The 10564-nt window shown below is 39.3% G+C and overlaps 1 protein-coding gene across 2 annotated transcripts in view; it reads right to left on the bottom strand.

Annotated features, from left to right (window-relative positions):
- grin3a (glutamate receptor, ionotropic, N-methyl-D-aspartate 3A) overlaps positions 1–10564 on the bottom strand; it is a 32732-nt gene that overhangs the window by 10591 nt on the left and 11577 nt on the right. The window contains exon 2 of one of the 2 annotated variants that reach the window (XM_035390171.1): positions 8328–8932. In XM_035390171.1, the coding sequence (XP_035246062.1) occupies positions 8328–8932 (605 nt within the window). The remainder of the gene's footprint in view (positions 1–8327; positions 8933–10564) is intronic. The other variant, XM_035390173.1, reaches the window with a different exon arrangement.

Here is a 10564-nt window from a genome sequence, read left to right as displayed (position 1 = left end):
TTAGTAGCTGTCCTCATAATTCACCATTAAAGATTATATGAGGGTGTTTTGAATACCTCTGAACCTCTCGGACATCATCATCCTAATTTTAATGAGTATGTGAAGCTGAAGAGGCCAGCTCCTTTTCAGATAATATCTCATAAGTCCTTATCTACGTGCAGCATACAATACACATCAGAGGAGGCATATTAGTAGCATAATTAGCAATATTATTCAACATGGGGCATTATCAAGAAGCACAGAAGTGCAGTTCTTTGAAAATCCCATATTTTTCCCTTGGAAATGGTGCAACCAGCTCAGAATATGGCATGGGGAAGATATGTCCCATTGGAACGAGTAGAAAGGTGTGGAATGGAATCCTGGCAGTGCCAGTGGAAACAGTCCAATGGAATAATACGTACCTGGGCACAGTGTAGCTTATTATTTCTTCCATAATAATAGAAAGCCAAGAAAGCCTTTGCATGCAGATTGGCTGCAGAGATAATCTTTAGAATATATAGGGCCTTTTGAGTTTACTGATAGTTTATGGGGGAAACACTTTACAGTAAAGTCACATGAATTGGCATGTACTAATGCAGTTGTTAAATACTGCCTACTGAAAAGTTAATCTGCATCTCTTTGTTATTAGGTCATGTTAACAACTCCACGAGTTAATGTCAGTTCATATTGGGATTAAAAAATCAGTTAATGTGTTTGTTAATGGTTAACTAATTAGAAATGTATCCTATGCTTTGATAATATGTAAATAATCATGTAACTAATACATTCGTTAATGTACTTGTTAACAATGAACTAGATTGCATGCTAAATGTATTTGCACACCATTCATTCATGTGAACAACTACATTAGTTAATGTTAAGTCATGTGACCTTACTGTAATATGTTACCGAAATGGGTATGTGTCTTCATTTTCATTTCATTGTTAGCCTCTTTTGGTTAAGAGGTCTTAACAGCTGGTTCAGAAAATTATGGGACGGATTCAAAATCACCAGCATAACAAACGAGACCACAGCATCAGAGTGATTGACCGTGTAATTTAAATCACAAGTAGTAAAGTAAGACAAGGCTGGTCTTGTTCAATATGGGGTGGTTGTGAAGTCGCTAAACTCTGTGATTAATGTTGATTCCATGATTGTATGCAAGCAATAAAAAAAAAATCAATATCCTATTTCTCATGCTGCTCCTTTGCTTATGCAAAATCCTCAGGGATGGTGTCATAATTTGTAATCAACCAACAAAATATCCCAAGATAGGACAGATATTAACTCACTAAACATGAGGCAAACATAACATGCACACATTGATTTTTGTACTGTTTTCTACAGATGTAAAAATACATTGTGTATATTCAAAAAAGTATATAAAAAGTAGCAGAGACGGAAGAGGAAAGTAGGCTAATAGGAGAAAGGATTCTGTGATTTCAGCATGCCGTGACTCATGACACTGAGTGGGATTAATTAAGTATGGACAAGCTATGATATGCTTTATTTAAAAGCACAAAGCAAAGGATTGCTACAGGAGCATTTTTTGTGTAACAACATTATGAAATAAATTGTTCCCTCTCACTAGTTTTTCCCTCTCTTTCTCTTTATTTCTTTCTCTCCCTCTCTCTCCACCCCTCTCTCTCTCTCGCTCTCTAGCTCTCCTTCCTTTTCCTAAAGGAAAAAAGAGAGAAAGAGAAAGAAGTCTTGATATAATTTCTTTTTGAAAAACTTTTATTTCAACTCGAGCTGAATTTTGAGGACGTCCGCAGTAAATTAAATCAAGACTGCGCTGGCTCTTAGCCACCTCATTGAACAGCACAAAAGGAACAGAATAAAGGCATGTTCAAATGGAACAGACGTAAGTGATGAATCACACTTCTGCACTCCAATCCCTGAAGCTTTAGGTCTAACCTTTAAAATTTATAAACAGTATTGACAGAAAACCACACAATACATTGACTGTCATGGTGTTCCTACAAAGTAAAATGTCCAGCATTAAATCAACTCTTACAGAGTACATGGGGTCCCAATTAGATCATATGTTCTATGGTAGAGTTAGTATGAATAGAATAGAGTTAACACTAGACATTTAATTGTGTATATGCATTTACAAGTCATACTCTGGCAGAGAAACCCATATCTGTATATCACAGAATGTGAAATGACAGCATACTTTAATGGATGCTACACTGTGGGGGAGAAAATACAAATCTCAACAAAAAATATATTGCAAAGCTTCTGAAACACACAAAGCATACACCCTCCGTACATAAAACAATTTAAAAAAATAAAAAAGCCAAATTCTTTAATCAGAAATGTATAAAAGAGGATGTTTAGGTCACATAGTATAGGCTGAAACCCTGGGCATTTTCAAGACTAGGACTGATATGGTGTTAGATACTATCCAGTCTGTAGGTAATCAGAGCACTTATAAAGCCTTGAAAATGGCGAGCATTGTTGGGCTGAATGCCATGTTCTCATCATTATGTTATGTTTCAAGTTGCTTGGGCCAGTGTTTCTTTATCTCATCATGACATTCCTCAGCTTTTTTTTTAATGATGTTCTTCTATGGTTTTGAAGTAGTTTTTTGGGGAGTGACAATACTGAAGAATAGGGAGAATTAATATTTGGGGGCCTGGTGACAGGAAAATTAAGGATTAGCAAACGATATTAGAGAAACACAAAATAACAAAATAAAGTTTGGAGATCTATTGCATGGCCGTATACCATTCTATCTAAATGATGTATCATTCAGTCAGAGGGCACAGAATGTTTGTAAGGAGTGAGTCTAGTCATCGTAGTTACAGGATCAAACTCCCAGTGCTCTACAGTGTGGCACACCAACCTGTAATTTGTAAGGATAATTTGTAATTTACCTTCCCAATTAAATGCTGAATTGTACTTTCACAACACACCATGGTCTGCCCACCAGTCAACAGCTTCTCTTGCTAGTTAATACAGGGATGTGGCTGAAGCCATCACATCTGACAGGCCTCAAGCCCATGTGCTGTTTTGATGTATCACAGGGATTTCAGGCTGAGGTATTTGGTCCCCTCGTGGTGTTTTTGGATGTCAGTGGGCATGTTTGCAATTTCTTACCTGGAGACTTTCAATTTACTGTGACTTTTTCCCTATTGCTTTTAAATTTCTGGGACACAGAAGCTGTCTCTGGGTGACAGCACTGCCAATCATCTACTAAAGCATGCCGAGGTATCAGCTGTGGGTCATTATTTGGAGGGAAATGCAGGGCTATCATTATGGCTGCCAGGTCAGATCCACTAATGTGAATATTGTGCCATGTCACAGTCTCTAGGCAATGCTTTCTCATCTCTATTTCATTTTGCTCTCTTGTCCTCAGCAGTACAGCTAGCTCGACTGTTCTGATATCTGTTTCTGTCAGCTCTGCTTCATTGTCTACCCTGTGGTCAAAACCTCTCATTTTGAACATTACAAATCTTTTTTATAGTTTACGGTCCTGTTTCCTTTCAGCATCTATTCCGTTTCTCTGTTGCTCTCTACCATGCTTTGGTTTACTCTTCCTGGTTCTGCATCTCTCTCTCTTCATAGTTCATTGTCTCCTTCTGTACCACCCTCATGCTTTTTCATACAGTAAGTGAATGGATACTGCTTTATGCAAACTGAGGCGAGAACAAAATTTTGGTGGACAGAGCCTGGAAAAAATACACAAAAATGTCCAAATTTGCAACTACATTTTACACTACAATTTAGAATTAGTCGACTACATTCATTGGGGTGGTCTTACCTGCAAGACATATGGAATGATGAAAACCTTTAAGCCACAAAAACCAGAAAGATATTTTTAAAGCATGCCCTGACAGAAACAAAGATACTTTTGGTCTTATAGTGTATCTGGACACCGCTTGGTCTGGGGCTGTTTATCATGGTTTGGGCTAGGCCCCTTAGTTCCAATGAAGACAAATCTTAATGCTACTGCATATAATCACATTGTAGACGATTCTGTGCTTCCCCAACAATTTGGGGAAGGCCCTTTCCTAATTCAGCACGACAATGCCCTTGGACACACAGCTAGGTCCATATAGAAATGGTTTTGTCGAGAATGGTGAGGAAGAACTGGCCAGCACAGAGCCCTGACCTCAGCCACATCCAACACCTTTGGGATCAGTTGGAAAGCCAAATGTGAGCCAGGCCTAATCGCCCAATCAGTGCCCTACCTCACTAATGCTCTTTGAATAGAAGTAAATCCCCACAGCCGTGCTCCAACATCTAGTATGAACCCTTCCCTGAAGAGTGGAGGTTGTTATAGCAGCAAAGGGAGGACCAACTCCATATTAACGCCCATCATTTTGGATGAGATGTTGGATGTCAGGTGTCCACATACTTTTGGCCAGGTAGTGTACCTGTATATCACAGAATGTCAAGTGACAACATATTTATATGGCTGGATGCAACAAATGCAGACAGAAAATACAAATGAATGCCTCAACCCAACGCATGAATGTCTGACAATGGTATTTGTAGGCGAAAGCTGTCGAAATGTTGTTTTTATTTTAGCTGTAGGAACATCCAATGAGGGCGCTTTAGCCACATCCTCTGTAATGGTGCAGGGGCATGTGAAACTGTGGCTGGGATTCCATTCTCTTTGCATTTTACATATTCATTTATACTTTGTGAGAGATGTGAAGAAATGGTGTGCACTGGGGAGGAATAAACCCATCATTACGCGGACTATCACACAGGCCCTCATTTCATTAAAGAAGCTTTTTGCTTCAATTGCTCTCCGGTTACTCACTCAAAACAAACCAGCTGAAGCAATCTGGTTGCTAAAACAGTAAGGGCTCCCTGTTTTAATCAGCTTTCAGCCTCTGTACAAATAAACTTTGGTTAATTAGGCATCACACTTGCAGCATGGCTGTCCCTCTTTATCAATTTGTCTATCATAATAAACACGAATAATTTCCCCAGCACTGTATATAATTCTATTTTTGTGCATCAGGGTATGGGATAATTAAGAGCAGAATTAGCATTTTTGGCAAATTCATGTTTCAGTCTCGAACTGGAATTTTAAAAATGGAATCGAAAACGAGACTACAAAGGCTAAATTTGAAGTGTCATTCCAATTCTGACCCACTATTTTTGTTTAAAAAAATATATATAAATACCACTATATTCTAAATGCCTTTAAACATAAATGCCACTATGTTCATTTATACAACTATGCCTACAGTACATTACTATGTGGAAAAAATCTAGAAAAAAGACAATAAAAGGCCAAACCCATTATGAAGCCTACCTACTCATTTGTATTGTTAATTTGCATTTGAGCGTTTAGCGAGCACTCATAGCGAGAGTGACACTTTTCATTCCTGACTACGCCGGGGCTGTCAAGCAGCTTTCCGAGGCTAAGGGGGGGGGGGGGGGGGGGGTAATTCTAAAGGGCCGCTCTTGCTTGTTGTCAGTGTTCTGGCTCACAGTTCGATAATCCGGTTCTGGGCCTCCTCCAAGCGTGCAGGCACAAACGGGTTCTCAAGTGGAACAATCCATTAACATTTATTACTCCAGTTCCCCGGAACAAACAGAAATTACCTCGAGTCCTGACCTGTTAGAGGAAGTTGCTTTACGGCAGTTAGCGGCTCGTGGGTCCTGTTTAAGGTAACCCACATTCCTCCGCGGCTACAGAAAATCAATGGGCCAAAAACGACGACATTTTCATTTGGTATTTTACAAAGCGTGTTTATAAAAGACACAGAACTTTGCTTGGAGGCGGCATTTGTGTGGGGAAGGACACTAGAGCCTTGAGCTCCTTTAGACCCTGATACACATACTATATGTAAACATACAAACCAGCTTGTCTTAAAAATAATCCCTCCATTAGTTTCACCAGTGGCTGTTTCACTCAAAGCAAAGTCCCTAGATTCCACCAAACATGCTTTGCTGCTTTGAGGGCATGTGCAGTTCTGTCAAACAAGCTCTTTTAGGATTCAATTAAACTGACCTTATTCTCATAGGATTGTGCTTAAAAAGGACTGAAACACATTTTGTCCACACTGCTTGTTCCCGCTGACATATTTGGATAAGTTTTATGTGCCAATAATACGTCTTATACAATGCCTAACGGCAAATAAAAGTAAATAGAATACATCTTCAACTAATTTGGGTCACTTGCCCGCCTTGTTTGTGTATAGCATAAGGCTTGGAAGAGCAATCGCATTCAGCACGACCAAATGTAAAGTTCTGCATGTGGGAGGTAAAAAAAAAATGAAGACAGGGCAATTTTATAAACAAAAATCGAAATGTTGAATCTGAAAAACACTTTCCGGTAGCAGTTAATGAAAGCCTATCGGTCTTGGCATTGTGCTAAAACAGAGAAAAAAGGCCAACAGGATGCTGGCTTATACTGTACAACAAAATGCACATAAATCATAGGCCGTTATATTGATGTCATGCAATGCATTTGTCAGAACACATTTAGGGCACTGTGTGCGGTTCTGGGCATCACACTGTGAGAAAGATGCAGATGGCCTTGAACAAAAAAAACATCAGGGCAGAGTAACTAAATTGGTTCCTGGTATGAAATGTCAATGTTATGAGTAGCAGGCACTTAATCTATTCAGCCATAGTCAAAAAGAGACAAAGGGGGCCATTTCAATTTAGGAAAAGTACACACAAGTGAACTAGCTGTGTTTTGTCAACAGAACAATTGTGCATAAGTGGAAATGAAGGTACATGAAAGGTAAGTTAGGTAAATTCAATACTGACATTAGGATATATTGCTTTTTAAAAAATTTTTTTTTTTTTAAACACAGAGTTGTCAGTGCATTAAACAGCTTGCCAGATCATTCAGATGAGACAGAGGCCCGCAGGGTTTCCAGGTCCAATTTAGCTACAGACCAGAGGCACAGGTTCTCTAATCTGTAGCTAAATGACAAGCCTGGATGGGCTGATTGGCCTGTTATCCTCATTATGTATTCATTTACAAAGAGGCTGCAAAAAGAATTTGAGCACCAGAGTAAAACACTAACAAACCCTGGAAGCAACCTGGTTTTCATGAACTATTTCAAATTCTTAGGATTTACTTTAAAGAGAACAAATTTAAGATTTGACAAAGTGGGAGGAATCCAATGGGAACAATGATTCAAAAATGAATGCAGAGTAGTGCTATATTTCTATAGCGGCCATATTAGCCCCATGGTCTGTTAGTGCCAGTGCAGCTTGTATACAGTGTACTGAATGTTAGAAACCATGGATAATGAGTAAAATGTAAAATTATGCAAAGGCACACCTCTCAACTGCTCAGATCTCTAAAGATATGTACTAAATATTCCAGGACATTTTCAGATCCATAGAAACATAAATAATTCAATCTAGCATGTTCAAAAATAATAGGAATAGGGAATACACTGAAAAGAACATATAAAAAAAATATTCATTTTTATACAATTAGTCAGACTAGCCAGACACAAATGGAAATGTGGCCACTGAAAGATCAATGCTTATTTTATTTTCTAAATCAAATGGTGCTGAAGCTCAGACTAAACAAAAAAGATCGGGTTTTCAAGGGACACAAAGGTACTGGAGCGCTCGAGTGGGATGCTATATACTGTACATAGTGCACAGAATTCAATTTAACCTGCATGAAAAGCGATGTTACAAATATCAGTATATATTTCTCAGTCAGTTTGGAAAGTGTAAATCAAGAGCGAAAACTCCAATGGAATCACATTAAAAAGTCTAGTGTTAAATCAACTCTTATGGAGTACATACCGTCCCTATGGTCCCAACTGGAGTAACAATGGACATTTCACTGTGACTATTCTGAACAGGCTGCACATAACAAAAACATAACATAAATATAAAACCCCAAAGAATTTTCTGCGCAAATTTTAAATGCTCTGATATTCCTGTTTGCACCATTGCATGAAAACACACCCTGTGGCAGAAACATATGCATTGGAAAGCTATGCATTGGATTTCAATACCATTATCCAAGCTAATTTTACATAAATCTTGTAGGAATCCACTGAAAATGCACTCACACACACACACAAATTTATTTCTTTACTTGTGAGGACTTACCATTGACTACATTCATTCCGTAACATCTAACCCTAACCCCAACCACTACATGCCTAACCTTAACCTAATTGTAGCCCTAACCCTAAGTCCTAACCCTAAAACCAGCAAAAGGTCCCCACCTTGCGTAATTTTCCTCATATTTCTATCCTTGTGGGGTTCTCACAAAGATAGTGATACATGTCCACACACACACACACACACACACACACACGCATGCACAAACACACCCCCACACACACACAAATTGGGCTGCTTTACCAAACATTAAATAAATGCATTTTTTTTACCTGGACAGGTATTTCCCTGAGGCGAGTGCTTTCTCCTCCATGGCCATGCAGTTAGTGGTGCTGGGAAGCAGAGCCAGCTCTGGGGACACATACGCAGCGGTGCCCACCGCCCTGGCCACCAGCTCCAGGGCGTCCTGCACGTAGTGGTCCAGAGCCGGCTCGGACATCTTCCCGTGTGCCAGAATCCCCATTGGCAGGCCCTCTGTCCGTAGTTCTTCGACATTCTGCGAGTCTCCCAGAATCCACTGGCATTCCGGAAGCTCCAGACCAAACTTTGCAGCGGCGCTGAATATCTTTTTAATGTCCATTATGTCGCATCCGAACGTCACCACGGTCGACGAGAGGTCTCTTATGGACTCCAGGTAACCCTGCAGAGAAGGCTGGAGGTTGGGTTTTGCGCCGCCGTCCACCGAGATGTTGACTACGGGTCCCAGGTGAAATTTGGAATTATTGCGGAGCAGGAGAAGGAAGTCCGAGACGTTCCACTCCGTGCACAGCACGAGGCTGACGTCGTACCAGGCGTTCATGGACAGGAGGGAGAAGAGAAGTTTCACCTGAGGAGTCGGGGGATTCTGCATTTTCATTTGAAAATGTAGCGGATTCTGCTGGGGAGAGAATGAGAAGTTTTTTTTTTTAATCAGCGGTTTACAGTATGTTGAACATTGATACAGGCTGGGAAAACAGCTACCGCATTACATATTTACCCTAAATTGCAGCATTTAACCACATATTATATTACATAACATGAAATGTGCTGCAGCATCAAAAGTTAAACCAGTTAACGTCCTAATTGTGAGCATACTGTGAAACTGAAAAGAAATCCAATCCAAACCCAATTTAAACAAACCCATCTCAATGATATGCTTGGATTATTTATTAAATCCAAGAGTTTGATTTAAAATCTTAAAATACATAATTGCATTATTATTTCATAAGCAAAGCAAGGCAACTATGGTGAGATACATTTCCAGAAAACCAAATAGGCTTCACACCTTTGCATCTAGATTTAAACATTAGGCTACATTTCTTAATGAACACAAGCAGAGCTTGTCATGGATGTGTTTTGTGTAATCAAATGAAACAAAATTAATTAACTCTTTTATTTGCATTACATTATGGATGGTAGGAAATCATCATGAAGTTGTAACAGACTGCTTTTAACATTTTTCTGTGCTATAGAAAGCTGAATTTTTCTTTTAAAAAGAGGACAGGCACAAGCGGGCATTACGTGCATAATAGCCTACTAGGCTATTAGTTTGTATACAGTCTAAGGAACAAACGATCCTTACCAGACAATTTGGGCATTTAGAAAATTCCACCTCGATGGATCTTTTTGGTATCAATTAGAAGAAATGTGGATGAAAATGTGGAAGAAAAGACGACGTCTGGTCAGCCTAGAATTTAGAATGCTTCAAATTTGCAACCCAAAGAGAAATAACCCTGTTGTCTACTTTACTAGACAGCAGGGGTACTTGATATTTAGATAACTAAACACATTAGCCTTTGCCCAATTATTAATTTGAACCTGTACCCAGTTACTAATAGGCATATAGGAGTTACATTAATCTCAAATGATGTTCTTGTTGTCCTGGATGTCTCCAAACATACTGAAATTGACTCAATATGAACAAACAGGTTCTAGAACAGGAAATGTGTTTGAAACTCGGAAGCCTTGAGAGTTATATATACGTGGTAAGATGAACCTGACTCCACTTTGTTAATCATTTTGATCGTTCAACAAGTGCGCTGTTCGTAGAGGTCGTCTCTCTTTAGTTGATCCCTCATTTACTTGATTAGCTTTATTGTGCGCTGTCTCAATTGGTTACCCATAATTGCTTAATCAATTATGTGAGGCCCTATGCCAATTAAACTCTACCAAATTACAGCCCAAAAGTAATTAAATAGGACTAGGTCAGGGAAAAGGCTCTTCTACATAAAAAATACGGCAGGTGCCAAGCGTACGAGCGTGGCCGTTTCTGTTCATTTATAAGGATTTGGACCCCATTCCTCAGTTTGTCCTCAGCCCTGACTGTCCAATGTAATCAAAGGTTACTTACACATTATTATAAGTAACTTAGTGGTCTGACACAGCTTCATTAAACCGCATTTGCTCAATGCAATGCAATTAAGGCTTTGGCTTTAAACCACAGACACATTTCGAGAACTCTAGGAACTGTCGGAGCTCTTGATCTCTGTTCTTGATGGTGTCTGTGGTATGCTGGCACTTCTATAAAGAA

The sequence above is a fragment of the Anguilla anguilla genome, chromosome 14 (genome assembly GCF_013347855.1).
Source record: "Anguilla anguilla isolate fAngAng1 chromosome 14, fAngAng1.pri, whole genome shotgun sequence".
Classification (NCBI taxonomy): domain Eukaryota; kingdom Metazoa; phylum Chordata; class Actinopteri; order Anguilliformes; family Anguillidae; genus Anguilla; species Anguilla anguilla.
The sequence above is the reverse complement of the archived record's forward strand: the minus strand, read 5'-3'. Positions and strand labels throughout refer to the sequence as shown.